Here is a 22,584-nt window from a genome sequence, read left to right on the forward strand (position 1 = left end):
TAAGACATCTGTATCCCTGGGAGCCAGCAATAATGGCTCAAGCAGCTGGGTTTCTGCCATCCACATGGGAGACCTGGATTGTGTTCCTGGCTCCTGGCCATCGTAGGTATTTGAGGAGTGAACCAGAGGATGGGAGTTCTGTGTCTGTCTTTTAAGTATTAAAAAAAAAAAAAATTCATGCCCTCATCTTCAGTGTAAGGATTACATTATGACTGCCCTTTTGAGGGCAACATTCTCTGTATCTGCATTTTAAAAACCTGTGGCGCAGCAGGTTAAAGCCCTGGCCTGAAGTGCTGGCATCCCATATGGGCACCGGTTCTAGTCCCAGCTGCTCCTCTTCCAATCCAGCTCTCTGCTATGGCCTGGGAAAGCAGTGGAAGATGGCCCAAGTCCTTGGGCTCCTGCACCCACGTAGGAGACCCGGAGGAAGCTCCTGGCTCCTGGCTTCGGATCGGCGCAGCTCCGGCCAGCTCCGGCCGTTGCGGCCATCTGGGGAGTGAACCAACGGATGAAGGACCTCTCTCTCTGTCTCTACCTCTCTCTCTAACTCTGTCTTTCAAATAAATAAATAAATCTTAAAAAAATTGAAATGTCATGTTTATGACATCCAGAAAAAGTATAAAGAATAGTAACATAAACATTGTATTGCTTCAAAAATAGCTTCAGGGATAAGGTGTTTGTCACAGCAGTTAGGACGCCACTCGAGATGCCTGCATCCCATATCAGAGGGCTTGGATTCAAGTCTTAGCCCTACTTCTGATCCAGCTTCTGCTGATGCACACCCTGGGGAGGCAGAAGGTGATAGCTCAAGTAATTGAGTCCCTACCACCCACATGGGAGACCTGGATTGAACTTCGGGCTCCTGGCTGCAGCCTGGCTCAGCCCTGGCTGTTGGAGGCATTTGGAATGTGAACTAGTGGATGGAGGATCTCTATCTAGCCATCGCTCCTCCTCCACTTTCAAATAAAATGAAAATCTTTTAAAAATTTAGCCTGGGGAGCCGGTGTTGTAGTATAATGGGTTAATCTGCTGTGTGAAACACCAGCATCCCATGTGGACACCGATTTGTGTCCCAGCTGCACCACTTCCCATCCAGCTCCTTGCTAATGCACTTGGGAAAAGCAGATGTTGCAAGTCCTTGGGTTCCTGCACCCATATGGGAGACCCAGAAGAAGCTCCTGGCTCCTGGCTTTAACCTGGCCCAGCCCTGGCCTTTGTAGCCATTTGGGAAGTGAACCAGCAGATGGAAGATCTCTCACTCTGTGTCTCCCTCTAACTGCCTCTCGAAAAAAAAGAAAAAAAAACACGGCCACACAACTGTGTGATCCTTAACAAGGATTGTTTTAACACAGTGTTGTCCCCCTCAGCTGCATCTGATACTACGCCCACATTATGCCAACTTATATAATAGCAGCTTCAGCTGGAGACCTGGGTTTCCCATTTCAGAGCAGGGTCTGAGCAGCCAGCAGGTTATGCCAGCATGGGATTTCCCCCACTGAACAGATAGTGCCAGTGTGAAAGAGATGTTCAAATAGTAGGTGTAGGATGAAACTACTTAAAAAAAACACATTCAGTTTATGTTCTACTTAAAACTATTGGTTGAACTCTGTAATTAATACACAATTACTCTTAGGTGTTTAATTAATGCTATAACTAGTACTCAAATAGTATTTTACACTTTGTTTCTGTGTGGGTGCAAACTGTTGAAATCTTTACTTAATGTATGCTAAATTGATCTGTATATAAAGATAATTGAAAATCTTGATGTGAATGGAAGGGGAGAGGGAGTGGGAGAGGGGAGTGTTGTGGGTGGGAGGGACGGTATGGGGGGGGAGCTATTGTAATCTATAAGCTGTACTTTGGAAATTTATGTTCATTAAATAAAATATAAATATAAAAAAATTTAAAAAACACATTCAGAACAGTGTCTCTAAATAAAGGCAATGCATTCCGAAAATCCTGAAGAAAATTCTCAACCGCTTCATACACGTGATACTGTCTAGCCAGCGTCCTTTGCTTAGGACGTTGGCTCACCCAGAATGCTAAGCACATGCCAGTTGGCATGGATGTCACCATGAAGGAAGGAAGCCAGAGTGCTGGAAAGGTCAACTAGAGAAAAAGGAAGCTAAGTTCTGTGGCGTGGGGAGAGAGCAGGGCAGAAATGGGTGCCTCTGGCGCCAACCATAGCTTTGGGGAGTTAGCTTCTGACTTGCAACCAAGATTCTGAAGGAATTGGTAAATGAAAAAAATTAAAGATTTATACAGATTTAAACACGTTATAGCATATGCATTTAATTCTGTTTTAAGACAGCATCTCTTTCATTATTCAGTGTTTAAACTTAATTCATGGCAAAACAATTGCAAACAAAAACCAAAATGAGATCCTACTTTTTACCTGTCAAGTCGGCAAAGTTTAGAATGTTTAACATTTTTGGTGAGGATGTGGGGAAACAGGTATTCATTCGTTAGTGGTGGGAATGTAAATTATAACCTCTGTGGAGAACAAGTTGGCAATACCTGTACAATTTATAAATATAGCCTTTGAACCAGCAACTGCATTTGTAGAAATTTATCCTGTAGATATGTATATAAAAGATAAATGCATGTATGTGTGTATATATTATAGCATTAGCTGGAAACAATGTCCATCAATAGATGATAAATTATGGTACATCCATTCAATAAGACATCAGGCATGTTAAAAAAAAAAGTACACAATACACTGTCATTTAGGTAGAAGCATATCAGTATATGCACATACATACATATATGCTTCTGTGTATACAGACTCAGAATGGCAATCCAGGCTGGGGACAGGCAGGTAAGAGACTTTACCTCACACCCTTAGATCAGGGGGCTTAACCTTTTTTGTGTTATGGGACCCTTGTGACAGTTTGCCCAAACCTATGGATCGCTTCTCAATGTTGACTTTGAATTCATAAACTATATAGAATTACAAAGGAGACCAACTACACTGAAATATAGTAACTAAAAGTTTTAAATTATATGTATGTCTCCCTCTTTTTTTTTTTTTTTTTTTTTTTTTGACAGGCAGAGTGGACAGTGAGAGAGAGAGACAGAGAGAAAGGTCTTCCTTTTGCCGTTGGATCACCCTCCAATGGCCGCCGCTGCAGCCGGCGCACCGCGCTGATCCGATGGCAGGAGCCAGGATCCAGGTGCTTTTCCTGGTCTCTCATGGGGTGCAGGGCCCAAGCACCTGGGCCATCCTCCACTGCACTCCCTGGCCATAGCAGAGAGCTGGCCTGGAAGAGGGGCAACCGGGACAGAATCCGGCGCCCCAACCGGGACTAGAACCCGGTGTGCCGGCGCCGCAAGGTGGAGGATTAGCCTATTGAGCCACGGCGCCGGCTGTCTCCCTCTTTTTTTAAGATTTATTTATTTGAAAGGCAGAGTGACAGAGATCTTCCATTTTCTGATTCATTCCCCAAATAGCCACAACAGCCAGGGCTGGGCCAGAGCAAAGGCAAGAGCCTGGAACTCCCATCTGGGTCTCCCTTGTTGAGTGCCAGGTGCCCAAGTACTTGGGCCATCATCAGCTGCCATCCCAGGCACACTAGCAGGGAGATCAGAACCAGAGTAGCCAGAAGTTGAACCAGTGTCCCAGTATGGGATGCTGGGATGCCAGCATCACAGGCAGCAGCTTAATTTGCTGCACCACAACCCCTATTCCTCTTCTAACATATTAAACAGTACGTACTTTTTTAAAAGAGTTATGTATTTGAAAGGCAGAGTTAGAGCAAGGGAGAGAAAGAGATCTTCCTTCTGCTGGTTCATTCTCCAATTGGCTGCAACAGCCAGGCGGAAGCCAGGAGCCTGGAACTCCATCTGGGTCTCCTACTGGGTGGCAGAGGCCTAAGTACTTGGGCCATCTTCTGCTGCTTTCCCACTTGCACCAGCAGGGAGCTGAATTGAAAATGGAGCAGCAGGACTGGAACCAGCACTATTTGGGATGCTGGCATCAAAGGCAGCTTAACCTGCTACACCATGACACCAGCCTGTCTTCTCCTTTATTGATACATTAAGCAATATCAATGGTAACACTAAAAGCCAGGCCAGCGCCATGGCTCACTAGGCTAATCCTCCGCCTTGTGGCACCGGCACACCGGGTTCTAGTCCCGGTTGGGGCACCGGATTCTGTCCCGGTTGCCCCTCTTCCAGGCCAGCTCTCTGCTGTGGCCCGGGAAGGCAGTGGAGGATGGCCCAAGTGCTTGGGCCCTGCACCCCATGGGAGACCAGGAGAAGCACCTGGCTCCTGCCATCAGATCAGCGCGGTGCGCCGGCCGCGGCGGCCATTGGAGGGTGAACCAACGGCAAAGGAAGACCTTTCTCTCTGTCTCTCTCTCTCACTGTCCACTCTGCCTGTCAAAAAAAAAAAAAAAAAAGACTAAAAGCCAGTGGTTCTGTAGTGATAAATACTAAGGGTATTTTGAGACAGCTGCGATAATCAAAATCTACATGATTTTATATTGGTGACAAAGTCACAGGTACTGCTAATACTTGTGCAATTTGTATTTACATTCATAAAGAAAGGAAATATTAAATTTCAGATACAGGGTTCTATCTATAAATTCCATTACCTGCTTTGGATACTATATGAATGTTTTACCATGTACATGTCCCCACCCCCCCAAAACAAAAATAGTCAGAGGGAACGTTTTGTTTCTTCACCTAGAACTTACGCTTCACTGCTTGGGATCAAATGGATATAGGCCCCTAAAGCTTCCTGGCAGGCAAATAAATCATAAGTGGCACTTTTGGTTTTTACATCAGAGAAGAGGAATTTATAAGTGGGATTGCCACAAACATTTGTATGCTTGGTGGAAGTGACTGAAAAACAAAGATGTAGGATACAGCCAATGACACATTCCCTCTCTACCTGCACCACAGCAGAACTTCACGTAGGGAAAATGGTGAGCTGAGCTTAGAAACTGATTTTTTTTTCCAACCACTTGAAAGGTAGAGCATCAGGGACACAGAGAGATCTTCCATCCACTGGTTCACTCCCCAAATGGCCACAACAACCAGGACTGGGCCAGGCCAAAGCCAGGAGCATGGAACCCCATCCAGGTCTCCCATATGGGTGTCAGGGGCCCAGGCACTTGAGCCAGCATCTGCTGCCTCCCAGAGTGCATTAGCAGGAAGCTGTATTGGAAGTGGAGGAGCCAGCACTCGAACTAGCACTCCAGTATGGAATGCAGGCATCCCAAGTGGCTATTTAACCCACAGCACCAGAACACTCACCCCCAAAATAAAGTTTTTAAGTTCCAATTTTTTTCGCAAAAATTTTAAAGAGCTGTTGTTTTTGTTTTAGTTTTTTTGAAGTATTTGAAGGGCAAAGCAAAAGAAAGATATTTCCATCTGCTGGTTCACCCCCCAAATGGCCACAACAGCTGGGGCTGGACCATTCCGAAGGCAGGAGCCCGAAGTTGCATCCTGGTCTCCCACAAGGTGACAGAAACTCAAGTACTTGGGATATCATCCGCTGCTGCCCAGATGCATTAGCAGGAAAGTGGATTGCAGTAGCTGGGACTCCAATGGGGCACTTTGGAGGATGGATGCAGGTGTCCCAAGCAGTGGCTTAACCCACTACACCACTACACCCAGATTTTTGCCTTTATATATATATATATATATTTTTTTTTTTTTGACAGGCAGAGTTATACAGTGAGAGAGAGAGAGAGACAGAGAGCAAGGTCTTCCTTCTGTTGGTTCACCCCCCAAAATGGCTGCTACAGCCGGCATGCTGCGCTGATCCGAAGCCAGGAGCCAGGTGCTTCCTCCTGGTCTCCCATGTGGGTGCAGGGCCCAAGCACTTGTTTGCCCTTGTATTTTTAAAATGATTTGAGTTGGGGCAGGTGTTTGACCTAGAAGTTAAAGATGCCCACAGCCCATATGGGAGTGCTTGGGTTTGATACCCTGCACCTCTCCTGACTCCAAACTCCTGCTAATGCAGATCTTGGGAGGGAACAGTGATGATCGAGTGATTGGATTCCTGCCACTCATGTGGGAAACCTGAATTGAGTTCTAGGTTCCAGCTCTGGCTGAAGCTGTTGTGGGCATGTAGGGAGTGAACCAGTGCATGAGAACTAATAATTATTTTAAAGAAATTGTATATACTCAGGGCTGGCATTGTGGTGCAGTAGGTTAAGATGCCGCTTATGACACTGGCACCCCATATTGGAGTACCATTCAAGTCTCAGCTGCCCCACTTCCAGTCCAGCTCCCTGCTAATGCACCTGGGAAAGCAGCAGATGGCCCAAATCCTTGAGCCCTTCCACTCATGTGGGACACCCAGAAGAAGTTCCAGCTTTCAAATAAACAAATCTTTAAAAAGGGGGGGTGGGTGAGATGCAGTTACCAAACCCAGGCACTCCAATATGGGAACATGCATATCTTTTAAAAAATGTATTTATTTGGAAGGCAAAGTCAGAGAGAGAAATCTTTCATTTGCTGATTCACTCCCCAAATGTCTGTGGCTGGGCCAGCTGAAGTCAGAAGCTAGGAATCCTATCCCAGTGCCCCACATGGGTGGCAGGGGCTCAAGCACTTGGGCCATTGTCCGCTGCTTTCCCACGCACATTAACAGGGAGCTGGATTGGAAGTGGAGCAGCCAGGACCAGAACCAGCACCAATATGCATCTGAACTTGCTATGTCACAAGGGCAGCCCTGGGACAAGGGTATCTTAACCGATGTCTTAACCACTAGGCCACACACCTGCCCCTCAAACTTCTATCTGTAATATTTTGTAATATACCTGAGAATAGTGGTGTATATATGCATATAATTTTAAGTAAATTAATATATGTATGTGACATAATAACAAATATTTGGCCTTTGATTCTTGGCCTAAAACCTTGGAATCTCCTGAATGATGTCTTTTGTACCCTGAGAGGACTAGTTGCTAGAGAATAGGACTGGTTGCCAGATTAAGCCATGATTAGAGGGTTAGAACTCTCACCCCTGCCCTCAACCTCTAGGGAGGGGAGGGGACTAGAGGTTGGGTTAATCACCAATGGTCAGTTATCACCCAGGTAGTGAAATCCCCATACAAGGCCTTGAACAATGGAGTTTCATTGTTCAGTGCTTGTTAGGTGGTGTGCCCAGAGGGCCTGGAAGCTGGACGCCCTCCCCCACCAAGCTTTGCCCTAGGCCTCTCTTCCATTTTGTTCTTCCTGGGTTGTATTCCTTATAATAAACTGGTAATAACAACTGAGTTCTGTGAGCTTCTCCAGGAGAGGGTCAGGAGAATCCTGATTTGTAGCTAAGTCCAACAGAAGTGGATAACCTGGGGACTGAATAGTTAGAATTGACCTATATATAGTAAGGGCAGTCTTGTGGGACTGAGCCCTTAAACCTGTGGAGTCTGACACTAACTCTAGGTAGTTAGTATCAGAGTTGAATTGTAGCACACCTAGTTGGTAAGGTACTGGAAAATTGCATGGGGTGGAAAAGCCCCACACACTTGGTGTCAGAAATGTTGGTAAGTAAAACTAGCTCAGTGTATTACAGTAGCTTGTCATTAGGTAATACAAGATGAAAAATGTGTTTCACCCTTGTGTCACTATGGAGAGATCACAGCGTGTCACTGACCCTTAGAAGCTTCCTCAACCAAAAAAATGAAAGAGCCATCCTCCCTCTACCTCAAAGGACTGTGGTAACGATTAAAGAGAAGCCTGTGTAGAGTACCAAATACACAGTAAGCACTTGACAAATGATACCAGGAAACTTCAAAGAGTTCGTGGAAACCAAAATTAAGAGGTTTATTTCAGTGCATTTTTTCACAGTATTTTTTCCATGATCTTTTTGAAGACTCCGCATAGTCTCTTCTCTGGTGACAATGTGAAGAATGTTATATTGCACTTAATGTTTCCGAGAGGGAATCAAATTCTTTCAAGCCTATAACCAAGCATACGTCAAAGTAATCAAGGAGAAAACGAGAACACAGTTGAGTAAAGAACGGCTAAACGGTCAGGAAAATTACTCCAGAGAGGCTAACAGTGATAAAGAACCTTAGCACCAGGCACCTTATCCCAGCCTTGTACCACAGTCAATTGAAAGCATAAAAGAGTATGCCAGTAAGCAACTTAGATTTGGAATACTAATGACAAGCTCGGTGTAAACTAAGGAGTTTGCATATGAGTTTGCCAGTAACATTGATGTGGGCTGGGCAGGGAGTTGGTGAGGAACGAAGGAGCTGGGGGTTTTTAGCAGTCTGTGTTCCAAGCCCGCACCCCTAACTCCATCCCTTTACATGCCAGTTCAGCAGAGCCACTTTCCCTTGATGCACATAAGCCTCCTCCATGAAGACGCCATGATGAATACGTGTACACTGAGGTCCACATGCAAGAAGCCATAAATTCTTCCCAGAGATCATCAGGAGAACTGAATCCTTCCCAAACTCCACCCTATTTGTATATTCAAGTAGTCCACCATCTCCTACTCATAAAGGGGGTAACTAAACTGGAGTGCATGCAATTCTCCTTATGGCACGCATCTCCTCATGAGGCTGCCTGCATTCACTTCTGGATATGTATTCTCTATCTCTAAATAAATCCTGCTCCCATCCTTGTACTTCATGTCTCTGCTTTGAACTCTCTCATGCAGAGGCAAGAACTTGGAATAATTCCAGCTTCCCCATCATCTCAGTGAAAGAAAGTAAAAGAAGAAAACCCTTGAGAAAAGTTACTTTAATTTTCTTATCTGAACTATGCTATACAACATTAATCATTAAAATTTAGAATAATTTTGAGAGAATTCCCTTAGGAAGTGTTAATTTAAAACAAAACTTTAAAAAAATTAAGTTTACAGAGTATGCCTAAAAGAAAACTATAAGACTATTCAACTGACAAAATATTAACCTAGTGCTCAGAAAACCAGGAAATATGTATTGTGGGAAGTGGAAGGCGGCAGAAGTAGGAGGGAGGAGTGGTAGACAGAAGTTGTTTTTTGAGATCTTTCTGGCCTTAAGCCTGGATGTTTCATGCTACCAAAGATTCCATTTATGAAATAAAAAATTACCCTCATACAATTTCACTTTAAAATACAATAAACAGGTTACATACTCAAGTGTTATTAAGTTGCTTATACAGATTTAAAGTCATGAGCATGACTTCGGGATCTGCGCTTTTTATGTCAAGTGCTTTAACAAGGCAGTTTAAGGCCTCCTGTATTTTCCCACACTCCTTCAGTTCTTTTCCACGCATTACCAGAGTCTCATAGTCATCTGCAGCCTCGGCTGCCTTATCCTGGGGAGAAGCAACCACCTGTTCACCTGACAAAGGCTCAGGGTCGCCAGGAGAGGTCGCTAGAGCTGAAGCACTAAGCTTAGACGCACTTAGCCGGCTGGACTTGCTCTCTGAAGACAGCGTTTCTCCGGAGGGATCCTCTTCCGTACACGCTGAGACAACCACCTGTTCACCTGACAAAGGCTCAGGGTCGCCAGGAGAGGTCGCTAGAGCTGAAGCACTAAGCTTAGACGCACTTAGCCGGCTGGACTTGCTCTCTGAAGACAGCATTTCTCCGGAGGGATCCTCTTCCGTACACGCTGAGACAACCACCTGTTCACCTGACAAAGGCTCAGGGTCGCCAGGAGAGGTCGCTAGAGCTGAAGCACTAAGCTTAGACGCACTTAGCCGGCTGGGCTTGCTTTCTGAAGACAGCATTTCTCCGGAGGGATCCTCTTCCGTACACGCTGAGGCTTCGTCACTGCTTTCCTCTGCTCCTTCTTCAGGATCTTCTTCAGCAACCTTTGCTTCACCGCTGTTGCCAAGCCTTTCCTCCATATCTTCCACATAGTCTAAAACCACATTAACAAGAGACCTCCTAGACGCCAGAGACCTCCTAGGGTTTATAGACTTGTTTTCACTATCAGGTCCTTTAGGTGAAAAGAAATTCCCAGGTAGACTGACGTCATTTTTGGGAGTTGAAGCGTCAAACTGTTTCACAGATGAGAACTGAAACGGAGATGTGCTGAATGGACTTGGGCTCCAAGTACCTTTACAAGAATCCTCCTCCTCCTCTTCATCATCTGAAACAATTCTTCTAGCTTTACTTCTGGTTTTAACATTAACTACAACTTCTTCTGGTTCATTATCTTTCTCAGAAAAATCCAAAGTGACGCACTCTTTGCTACGCACAGACTCTGCTCTGGAATGGGCTGCAAAGCCACACAAGCTATTTTCTTGCTCAACGAGCTCCAGAGACTGACCAGAAGGACTTTCTCTATTGTCTGCAGAGTCTTCCAAGAAAAGATTGAAGTCACATGCATACTGTGGTGAAGAGGCTAAAGGTTCCTCTTCCAACTTGGCCTCACTTGCTTGAGCATCTTGCGGCGCACTATGGGATGCTGACAAGTCATCAGCTATTTCAACAGCAGATGTATTCGATCTTGTGTTTTGATTTTCATTTCTTATAGGAGTAATGGAGCCGGCACCGCAGTGGTGTAAAATCTCATCATCCTGTAGAAGATCTACATTTGGCCCAAGATCCGCTTTGCTAAGTAAATAAGCAGAACTTCCCAGGGGGTTTTCTGGCAGTGTCTCCTGCTTAGGCCCCTCTTGTAATGCTTCCTTTTGTACAGCCTCATTTTCAGTTGCAAAGCCTTTTGCCATTCCCAATAAAGAGTCAGTCCAAACTTCTTCTACACTTCCAGACCCCTTGGATGAAGTAGTTACAGAGTCAGCATCAAATGCACTTTCATGTGGATCCCTACCATCTTGCTGCACAGTAATGTTCATCATTATGCTGGAAAGATCTTGTTTCTCACTCTCTTCAGGTGGATCGTCAATGGTTACACTTGCCATTTGATAACTGATATCTTCTTCCTGGGTATAATGAGTAGTTATAAAAGGTGAAGGCCGAGATTGTGGCTTACTCACTTCTTTATTCAGTTTCTTCTTTGTTTGAGAAGGAAATGCAATTGCTCTTTGCCAGGTTTCCTCATATCCAGTTCTTTGTCTCTCTGTTGAATTTTGAGACTCTAATTCAACAAGGAATTGAGCTTTCTGAACCCTTTGTTGAATATAGTGAGATTCTTCTATCACATCAAGCTCTTCTTTAACAGACAGATCACGTGTATATATCAGATCATGGTCTGAGATTCCAGCTATCCCCAGAGAGTGCAGGTAGGCAATATGTTCATCTAGGTTCTTATCAGATCTCCTCTGAGCAGCATGCAGGGTCTGAAGCTGCAGCTGGGTTACAGAGTTCTGAAGATCCTCGATTGTAAACAGCTCCCTCAATTCTTGTTTAGTAAAATATCGGAAAGGGTTCTTCTTATCACCTGTAGTTTGTCTTATTAATGAGTCTTTGAAAACCTGTCTTCTGTATATTTTTTCCTCCACAGTCCCACAAGTGATTAGCCTATAAACCACAACATTTTCTTTTTGTCCAATTCGGTAAACTCTATCCACGGCTTGAGCATCAGTTGCAGGATTCCAGCTCGGATCAAAAATGACCACTCTTGTTGCAGCAGTTAATGTTAAGCCAACACCACCTATTTGAGTGGTAAGCAGAAAAACAGAATAATCTTTGTTTTGCTGGAATAAGTTAATTCTTTTTTCTCGTTCCAAAAGATGAGTAATTGTTCCATCAATTCGCAATAGCTTAAAGTGCCTGTTCTTTAAGAGGCGTTCAATGATGTTTAGAATTTGTCTCGATTGGGAAAACACGAGAGTTTGATGTCCCTCATCTCGCAGTCTCTTCAGCAGGTCCATTAGGAATATCATTTTTCCAGATTCTCCCATCAATGTATCATCAGGTATTTGATCAATAGGGTCCACACCTGAGGAATCTTCCTCCTCAATTCCATCTTGAGCAGAGAATTTGACAGTCCCTAGATTCAGCAAATGACAAGCCCGTGTAGACAGCAGCCTAGGATGATCACATAGCTTCTTTAAGACACCTAGTTCAGCCAAAGGGGAGCGTGTCTCCATTAACAGCTCCTTGATATGATCTAAAGACACAAATTTCCTATATATTTCTTCTTGTAAAGGCACAAGACGTATCCAAATAATTAAATCATTTTTCCTGGAAAGGGAAGGCATTTCACAAATGGCATCAACACCTGGAGTCTCTTCAGAAAGTCTGATCTCTGGATTGCTTGACTTTTTCTTCTGTACTTCTTCTTTTGTCCTCCTGAGGAAATAGGGTTTTATGATTGTCATTAAGTTTTCAGATATTTTGAATCCCAAGGCTTTTTCCCCTGGGGTGGCATCTTTTTCTCTTGCTCTAGTAATAGGAGTTTCATACTCCATTTTAAAAGTTTTTAATGTTCCTAGCAGGGACCCCTGACAAGCAAAATCAAATAGGGACCATAGTTCTTGTAAATTATTCTGGATTGGGGTCCCTGTGAGGAGGAGGCGATTCCTTGCAGGGATAGCACGAGCACATGTTGCTGACTTAGTAGATGAGGTTTTAATTTTATGTGCTTCATCAAGGATAACATAGTCCCACATAAACTCTTTGCCATTAAAGCTTGAAAGTTGCTGCCAATTATTGATTAACATTTGGTACGTAGTGATAATGACGCCATTCCTTTGTTGAATCCGATTGAGGTTTCTGGTACGTTCATCCTTGCTAGGACCATGGAAGGTTTTGACTCTCATTCCTGGAGTCCACTTGACAAATTCTTTTACCCATGTGCTAATAAGATTGGTTGGCATGATCAGCAGCACATGATTCACAAGTGAAGCATCAAACATACCAGAAAGGAAAGCAATGATCTGAACAGTCTTCCCTAATCCCATATCATCCGCCAAAATACCACCTTTTCTTCCTTCTCTGTATAGGCTATAGAGGAAAGCTATGCCTTCCTTCTGATGCTCAAAGAGTTGGTTGTGCAGGTCTCGATAGAGCAGCAGGCCCGAGTTGCACACATCTGTAAATTCATCATCTCCGTTTTCTGCCAATTCCTCCAAGGCTTCCTGTATTTTTTGGATTCTGCTCATTACCTTTTCATTGGGAAAAATGTCCTTTGCCAAATTGAAAAGTTTAAATGCTTCTTCCAGATCTCCATTCTTAGTTGCTTCTTTGGCTTCTTTCACATATCTATAAATAAGGTAAGAAAAAAATGTAAGATTGGAAAACAAAGAAACAATGAACATGCAGTCTAAGAATGCTCTGGGAGTCCATTTTGCAATGTAAACTGCAGTTGAACTTGTAATATTCTCAATTCAGAATGGGAATTACTAGCACAGAAGATGCCAATGAAAGTTGGCATCACATAAGACACAAATATCCACCAGACACTGCCAACAACACCTGTAGGCACTAGTTGTGGAAAATGAATGTGTAAGGGTACTTTAAAAAATATGCCACCCATAGGAAACACAGGTTAAAGTTTTTTATGAAACAAATTGACATGGAAACAGGAAGAACACATGGGTACTTCCCGGGCCTTATTATACTGTACCTCTGAGTTTCATTTAATCCTATTTATCACTCCCCTTCAAAGTCTACTTCCTTCTACCAGATTCCTAGATTTCTCCTGTTTTCCCCCTCCACCATTGGCCATTTCCTCTCTTTCTGGAACTTCTATTCTTCCTCCTAGAGGATGCAGTCCTGGAACCTCTCTCATTCTTTATACTCTCTCCTGAGGCTTTTCCAGAGCCTCCACTCCCATCTTATACACTTAGGACTTCCAAATCATTCTCTCCAACCAAAGCTCTAGTCTGTACCCACATTCTAACTGCTTTCTGGACATCTCTACTTGAAAGTCTCACAGGTACCAAAAATTTAATTCAGCCCAAATGAAAACCCCATTATTTCCCCCTCTAAATGTATGCTTCTCTTTTAGTATGGTAATAGATGACACTACCATTCACTTAGCCACCCAAACTTAGAATCTGAAGATCACCCTTGACATCACTCCAAATATGAATCACCCTTGACTTTGCCCCTTTTATGCCCTCCACGCCTGCCAGTGGTCCAAGTCCTACTTACCTTATTTCCCAAGTATGACCTCCTCCTCCCCATCTCTACTACCACTTCTGTGGCCCAAGTCACCATCATCCCTGGGCTGGAGCTTCAATTTCCTACTCACTGGTTTCCCTACATCTACTCTTGTCCCCTCCAACACAGTCAACATACAGCCAGCATTACTGGCTTAAAGAATAAAAGAAAGCATGTGATTCCTCAATTAAAATTCTTCAGTGGTTTACAGTCAACTGATTTCAACAAGGATGTCAAAAAAATTAATTGGGAAAGAATAGTCTCTTCAACTGGATACCCACATGGAAAAGCATGAAAGAGGATCCCCTAACCTCATACCATATACAAAAATTAACACAAAACGGATCAAAGACCTAAATATGAAAACTAAAAGCTACAAAACTTAGAAGAAAATGTAGGTGCAAATTTCAGGAACTTGTATATTAGTCAGCTTTTTATCACTATAACTAAGTACCTGATATAGGCTACTTATGAAAGATAAAGGCTTATTTTGATTCATGATTTCTTAAGTTCACAGACCAAGATTGGGTAGCCCCTGTTGGTAGGGCATCTAATGAAGATTATGGAAGGCAAAACATATGCAGGGGGCTGGCACTGTGGTATAGCAGATAAAGCCACCGCCTGCAGTGCTGGCATTCCATATAGGTGCCGGTTGAAGTCCTGGCTGCTCCACTTCTGATCCAGCTCTCTGCTATGGCCTGGGAAAGCAGTGGAAGACCCAGAAGAAGCTCCTGGCTCCAGATCAGCACAGCTCCAGCCATTGCGGCAAATTGGGGAGTGAAGCAGCAGATGGAAGACCGCCCCCCTCCTTTTCTCCCTCGCCTCCTCCCTCCCTCCCCTTCTCTCTCTGTATAACTCTGACTTTCAAATAAATAAATAAATCTTTTTTTAAAAAAAAAAGGACATATGCAGAGGAGGGATCACATGGTGAGCCAGGAAGCTGAGAGCAACAATAGCTGGGTCCAACTCAAGATTATGTAATTAGCATTCTAGCATACCCCCCAGTGACCTAAGGAACTCCGCTGGGCCTACCTTCTAAACACTGTAATTTGATCAGTCCATGACTTTGAGACTTAATGGTCTGCATGAGTTGGAGAGCCAAATCATGCTCAAACTATAGCACCTTGGATATGGTAATAATTCCTTAGGTATGATGCCAAACATACAAGCAACTGGACAAGGAAAAAGAAATGCCCAATAAGGACATGAACAGATATTAAACATCATTTTATCAGGAGAATGCAACCACACTCACAATGAGTTATCACTTCATACCCATGAGGATGGCTATCATCAAAGTATGAGAAATACTAAGTCTTTAAAAAAGAAAGAATTATGGGGGCCAGCATTGTGGCATAGCAGGTAAACCACTACATGCAACATTGGCATCCCACATAGGCACCAGTTCATATCCCTGCTGCTCCATTTCCAATCCAGTTCTCTGCTAATGGTCTGGGAAAAGCAGTGGAAGATGGTCCAAGAGTTTCAGAGAGACAGAGATCTTCCAGCCACTAGTTCACTCTCTAAGTGGCCACAATGGCCAGGGCTGAGTCAGCCTGAAGCCAGGAGCTTAGAACTCCATCCAGGTCTCCCATGCTAGTGGCAGAGGCACAAGCCCTTGGGCCATCTTCCACCACATTAGCAGGGAGCTGGATTGGAAGTGGGAACAGCCAGGACTTGAATCAGTACCCATATAGCATGCCAGCATCACAGGCGGCGGCCCCAAGAAATACCAAGTCTTAACTAGAATATGGAAAAACTTCCACCATTGGAGGGAATGTAAAATTGTGCAGCTGCTTTGGAAAACAGTCTGACAGTTCCTCAAAAAGTTACACCCAGATGGGGCCAGTGTTGTAGTACAGCAGGTTAAGCCACCACTTGAGATGCCCGCATCCCATATCAGGGTGCCACTTCAAGTCCTAGCACCTCTGCTTCCACTCCAGCTTCCTGCTTATGTGCACCCCTGAAGATGCCGGTGCTGTGGCATAGCAGGTAAAGCCACTGCCTGCAGTGCCGGCATCCCATATGGGCTGGTTCGAGTCCCGGCTGCTCCACTTCAATCCAGCTCTCTGATATGGCCTTGGGAAAGCAGAAGATGGTCCAAGTCCTTGGGCCCCTACACCCACGTGGGAGAACCAGAAGAAGCTCCTGGCTCCTGGCTTTGGATTGGCTCCAGCCTTTGGGGCCAATTGGGGAGTGAACCAGCAGATGGAAGACCTCTCTCTCTCTCTCTCTCTCTCTCGCTCTCTGCCTCCCCTTCTCTCTGTGTGTAACTCTTTCAAATAAATAAATAAATCTTTTAAAAAAAAAACAAGTACCTGGGTTTGTGCCACCCACATGGGAGCCCCAGATGTACCCCTGGATTCCTGGCCTCAGCCTGGCCCAGCCCTACCTAACAGTTGCAGGTATTTGTGGAGTAGACCAATGGATAGAAGATCTTCCTCTGTGTGTCACTGTACCTTTCAAATAATTTAATTTATACACAGTTATAAGAATTCTACTCCAGGCCGGCGCCGCGGCTCACTAGGCTAATCCTCTGCCTTGCAGCGCCAGCACACCGGGTTCTAGTCCCGGTCGGGGCACCGGATTCTGTCCCGGTTGCCCCTCTTCCAGGCCAGCTCTCTGCTGTGGCCAGGGAGTGCAGTGGAGGATGGTCCAAGTGCTTGGGCCCTGCACCCCTTGGGAGACCAGGATAAGTACCTGGCTCCTGCCATCGGAACAGCGCGGTGCGCCAGCCGCAGCGCACCGGCCATTGGAGGGTGAACCAATGGCAAAAGGAAGACCTTTCTCTCTGTCTTTCTCTCTCACTGTCCACTCTGCCTGTCAAAAAAAAAAAAAAAGAATTCTACTCCTAGATACATGCCCAAGAAAAACAAACATATCTGTCCAACAATCTTGTCTAATGAAAGGATTGAAAATATTGTGGGGCCAGCACCGTGGCGCAGTGGGTTAAAGCCCTAGTCTGTGGTACCGGCATCCCATATGGGCGCCGGTTTGGGTTCCAGCTGCTCCACTTCCAATCCAGCTCTCTGCTATGGCCTGGGAAAGCAGTGGAAGATGGCCCAAGTCCTTGGGCCCCTGCATCCATGTTAGGGACCTAGAGGAAGTTCCTGGCTCCTGGCTTTGGATTGGCCCAGCTCCAGCTGTTGTGGCCATTTGGGGAGTGAACCAGAGGATGGAGGATCTCTCTCCCTCTGCCTCTCTCTATAACTCTGCCTTTCAGATAAATAAATCTTTTAAAAAATAAAATATTATATATTCATATAATGGAATATTATGCATCCATAACATAGAATGAATACTGATTCATGCTAAATTGGATGACCCTTGAAAACATTATGCTACATGAAAGAAACCATTCACAAAATAGACAATGTCATATGGCATTGAGATATTTGGAAATATGAAATGTACAAAATAGACAAATTAATAGAAAGTTGACTGTTGGCTGTTAGGGGCTGGTGGGGTGATAGCTAAATGGTAAGGAGTTTCTTTTTGGGGTAATGAAAATGTTCTAAAACTGTGGTAACAGGTACACATTTAGGAATATACTAAAAATCACTAAATTATACACTATAAATGTGTTAAATATATGGTATATGAGGTATACCTCAATAAAGCTTTTGACAAAAAAAAATAAATCTTCAGTTGGACCTATGGCCTACAAAATCAAGTTTAAGCTGCTTAGCCTAGCTTTGTCAAGTCCTCCCAGATACAGCCACAAGCAGCAACTGTTGGCCCCTCTGTCCTTAACACTTGCCACTTCCTGCTTCAAGCATTTTATTATTACCCTTCATACCCATCTTGCTACTTATAAGCTTAAGTTCACATCACCCTCCCCTCCCTGGAATATACTCCTTTCACCAGTTAAACTTACTGGATTCATCTGCTAAAACAGTGATTTTCAATTCTCTGTGGAATTCCCTGGAGGGCTTGTTAAAACATAGATTGGCGGACCCCAACATTTAGATTTTTGATTTCCTAGTGGAGTCCAAGACTTTAAAAAAGATTTCTTTATCTATTTGAAAGGCATCGTGACAGAGGGAGAGATTGATTTCCCATCTGCTAGTTCACCCCTCAAGTGGCCACAATAGCCAGGGCTGCTGTGCCAGGCCAAAGTCAGGAGCCAGGAACTCCATCCAGGTCTCCCATGTGTGTGCAGGAACTTAGGCAATCATCTGTTGCCTTCCCAAGCACGTTAGTAGGGAGCTGGATTGGAAGCACTGAGTAGCCGGATTTGAACCGGTACTCTGACATGGGATACGGCCTTCTCAAGCATGGTTTCATTCACTGTGCCACAACACCTACTCCAAGAATTTGTGTTTTTTTTAAAGATTTATTTATTGGGGCCGGCGCTGTGGTGCAGCAGGTTAAGGTCCCAGTCTGCAGTGCTGGCATTGGGTGCCGGCACTTAAAAATTATTTATTTGAAAGGCAGAATTACAGAGAGATAGACAGAGGCAGAGGAGGAGAGAGGTCTTCCATCGGCTGGTTCACTCTCCAAATGGCTGCAATGGCCAGAGCTGGGTCGATCCGAAGCCAGGAGCCAGGAGCTTTTTCCAGGTCTCCCACATGGGTGCAGGGGCCTGAGGACTTGGGCCATCTTCCACTGCTTTCCCAGGCCATAGCAGAGAGCTGGATCAGAAGTGGAATAGCCAGGACTTGAACCAGTGCCCATGTGAGATGTGACACTGCAGGTAGAGGCTTTACCCACTGCACCACAGCACTGGCCCCAAGAATTTGTATTTTTATCATGTTCCCACATGATAGTAATGCTATTTTAATATATAGCTCAGGCCTCATCTGAGGTTCCTCCAAGATATCTCTCATCCTTAACCTTTATCTCCACTAAATCAGATTTCCACCTTAATACTCCCCTATATATGTATGTATCTCTATTAGTGCACTTCACCCACTATATTCAAATCATCAGAACCATGTAACATTACAAATGTATGGGGATGGGGCCGACACTGTAGCAGAGCAGGTAAAGCCACCACCTGCAGTGCTGGCGTCCCATATGAGTACTGGTTTGAGATCTGGCTGCTCCTCTTCCAATCCAGCTCTTTGCTATGGCCTAGGAAAGCAGTAGAAGATGGCTCAAGTACTTGGGCCCCTGCACCCACGTGCGAGACCCAGAAGAAGCTCCTGGCTCCAGATCAGCCCCAGCTCAGGCCTCTGCGGCCATTTGGGGGGTGAACCAGCAGACGAAAGATCTCTCTCTCTCTGCCTCTGCCTCTCTGTAACTCTGTCTTTCAAATAAATAAATCTTTAAAAAAACATATGGGGGGAAAAACTCACTGAAAGTGGAAGGGAGAAAGGGGCTGACCTAAGTAATTTAGGAAATGAATGGAGACTGTAAGACTAAAAACAAAAAGAAAGCACATTATCATTGTATACTAGTTAATGTAAATACATATTTGGGGTGACCCAGTTTCCTGGCATACAACTCCTAAAAGTCTTAAAATCTCCAAAGTGATTTGTTTTTTTTTATGCTAATGAATTGACTTCAGGCTGGCAACCCCTAGGCAGATTCAGGATGGTAGCTGGTCACCAGAAAGACCAAGGCCAAGATTAAAGGTTGGGACTCTCAGTCCTACATCCCAACTAACAGAGAAGGGATTATTTCAAAGTACACATAAAAAAAGAACACAGGCACAAGCGACTGGCACATTTGTTTTTTGTTTTCTTTTAAAGATTTATATATTTGAAAGTCAGAGTTACACAGAGAGAGGAGAGGCAGAGAGAGAGAAGTCTTCTGTCCAATGGTTCACTCCCCAGGAGATGCGCTGATCTGAAGCCAGGAGCCAGGAGCTTCTTCCTGGTCTCCCACGGTACAGGGGCCGCTTCCTGCTAATATGCACCCCGGGAGGTATCTGCCAAAACAAGCCCTGCCCAAGTGGTTATTTAAAATAATCTGAGGGTTGGCCGGCGCTGTGGCTCACTTGGTTAATCCTCCGACTGCGGCGCTGGCATCCCATATGGGCGCTGGGTTCTAGTCCCTGTTGCTCCTCTTCCAGTCCAGCTCTCTGCTGTGGCCCAGGAAGGCAGTGGAGGATGGCCCAAGTGTTTTGGGCCCTGCACCCGCATGGGAGACCGGGAGGAAGCACCCGGCTCCTGGCTTCAGATTGGCGCAGTGCCAGCCGTGGCGGCCATTTGGGGAGTGAACCAACGGAAGAAAGACCTTTCTCACTGTCTCTTACTGTCTATAACTCTCTCTCTGTCTCTCTCTCACACTAACTCTGCCTGGCAAAAAATAAAAAAAAAAAAAAGAGAGAGAAGTGAACCAGCAGATGGAAGATCAAGCAATCGATTTCAATTTCAATCTCAGTATCTATTCCTCACCCCCCCCACCTTTCAAGTAAATACAACTTTTAAAAAAATTAGATTTTTTTCCTGCTTAGTCCCATTTATGAGATGGACATTTGAGAGTAAAAAAGAAAAAAATACTTTGCTTTATTCATAACAGCCAAATCTGGAAACAACGCAAGTGCTGAGTTTGGATTAACAATCGATGGATAACTCACACAATGGACCACAGCTCAATAATAAAAAGAACATGCATGAATTCACACATGTATGTATATTAAAGCCATATTAAACAAAAGAAGCCAGGCATAAAAGAGTACAAGCAGTGCAATTTCGCTTACATACAAAACTAATCTATGGGAGAAAACATCAGAACAACAGCTGCCTTTGGAGTTGGAAAGTGGGACTGGAGATTGCTTGGCAAGAAGTATGAGGGAAATTTTCTAGGGTGGTAATGTTGCTCTATACCCTGATAGAGGGTTAGGTTACACAGGTATATGCATTTGTCAAAACTTGGCAAATGTACAACTGAGATTTGTATGCTTCCTTTAAGGAAATTTTACTTCAAAGGAAAACAACTAAACAAATAATAAATCTAGTTAATGAATAGTTTGGGCAAAATATTCTGATATCTGAAATTTACTTTGAAATGCATCCAAAAAATAAGGTGAACTGATGGAATAGATATGATAAAAATAGATATGCAATAAAGTGTATTAAAATGTTAATAATAGGCTGGCGCCACGGCTCACTTGGCTAATCCTCCGCCTGCGGCGCAGGCACCCCGGGTTCTAGTCCCGGTTGGGGCGCCGGATTCTGTCCCGGTTGCTCCTCTTCCAGTCCAGCTCTCTGCTGTGGCCCAGGAAGGCAGTGGAGGATGGCTCAGGTCCTTGGGCCCTGCACCCGCATGGGAGACCAGGAGGAAGCACCTGGCTCCTGGCTTCGGATCAGCGCAACGCACCAGCCGTGGCAGCCATTTGGGGGGTGAACCAACGGAAAAGGAAGACCTTTCTCTCTGTCTCTCGCTAACTCTGCCTGTCAAGAAAATTTTAAAAAATGTTAATAATAGAACGTGGGTGCAGAGGCAGGCGTTTAGCACAGCAGTTAACCTGCTGCTTGGGACACTCCCATTCCATTTTGGATTGCTTGGGTTTGAGTCCTGCCTCTACTTTAGATTCCAGGTTTCTGTTAATGCACACCCTGGGAGGCAGCATTTGATGGCTCAAGTACTTGAATCCCTATGACCCATGTGGGAGACCCTGATTGAGTTCTGACTTCCTGGCTTCAACCTGGCCCAACCCTGGCTGTTGCAAGCATATGGAGAATGAACCAGCAGATGGAAGATTTCTGTCTCTCTGTGCCTTCCTAATAAAATGAAAATAAATTTTAAGAATTAAAAGTAATCTAAGTGGTAGGGCTGGCGTTATGGCATAGCAGGTAAAGCCCCAGCATCCCATATGGATACCAGTTTGAGTCCCACTGCTCCACGTCTGATCTAGCTTCCTGCTAATGCACCTGGGAAAGCAGCAGAAGATGGCCAAGTACTTGGGTCCCTGCACCCATGTAGGAGACCAGGAAGAAGCTCCTTGCTCCTATTGGCCCAGCTCTGGCCATTGCAGCCATTTGGGGAGCGAACCAATAGATGGAAATCTCTTTCTCCCCACTCTAATTTTCGAATAAATAAATAAACCTTTAAAAAAGACTGCCTTGCTCATGGACTTCTGGCTGTCACCTGGAAGTCACAAAAGTCAGCATACTGTGATTTGGCTTCTTACCCAATACTGCAATGCTGTTCTCACCAAGGGCACTAATGACTTCCATACTGCCAAAACCACTTCTTGGTCTTTACCCTTATTGACCTTTTTGCTGTTTAAAAGCTCCTTCTTGAAGTTTCCCCTTCATCTTTATCTGAGTGGCACATCTCACCACTCACTCCTAGGTTTCTTCCTACCTCTTTTATTTATTTTTAAAGATTTATTTATTCACTTGAAAGGCATAGACCAACACATACACACATACACACACACACACACACAGAGAGAGAGAGAGAGAGAGAGAGAGAGAGAGATCTTTCATCCGCTTGTTCACTCCCCAAATGGCTGCAACAGCCAGAACTGGCCCAGTCCGAAGTCAGGAGCCAGGAGCTTTTTCCAGGTCTCCCACACGGGTGCAGAGGTTCAAGGATTTGGGCCGTCCTCTGCTGTTTTCCCAGGTGCATTAGCAGGAAGTTGGACCGGAAGTTGAGTAGCCAGGACTCGAACCAGTGCCCATATGGGATGCCAGAACCACAGGCAGTGGCTTTAC

General features: G+C 44.7%; 1 protein-coding gene across 1 annotated transcript in view; it reads right to left on the minus strand.

Annotated features, from left to right (window-relative positions):
• Nucleotides 1-7,757: 7,757 nt before the first annotated feature.
• The window catches only part of ERCC6L (ERCC excision repair 6 like, spindle assembly checkpoint helicase), a 41,413-nt gene continuing 26,586 nt past the window's right edge, over nucleotides 7,758-22,584 (minus strand). The window contains exon 2 of the mRNA XM_008272795.4: nucleotides 7,758-13,069. Within this exon, the coding sequence (XP_008271017.2) occupies nucleotides 9,085-13,069 (3,985 nt within the window). The 3' untranslated portion in view covers nucleotides 7,758-9,084. The remainder of the gene's footprint in view (nucleotides 13,070-22,584) is intronic.

Source organism: Oryctolagus cuniculus, chromosome X, assembly GCF_964237555.1.
Source record: "Oryctolagus cuniculus chromosome X, mOryCun1.1, whole genome shotgun sequence".
NCBI lineage: Eukaryota > Metazoa > Chordata > Mammalia > Lagomorpha > Leporidae > Oryctolagus > Oryctolagus cuniculus.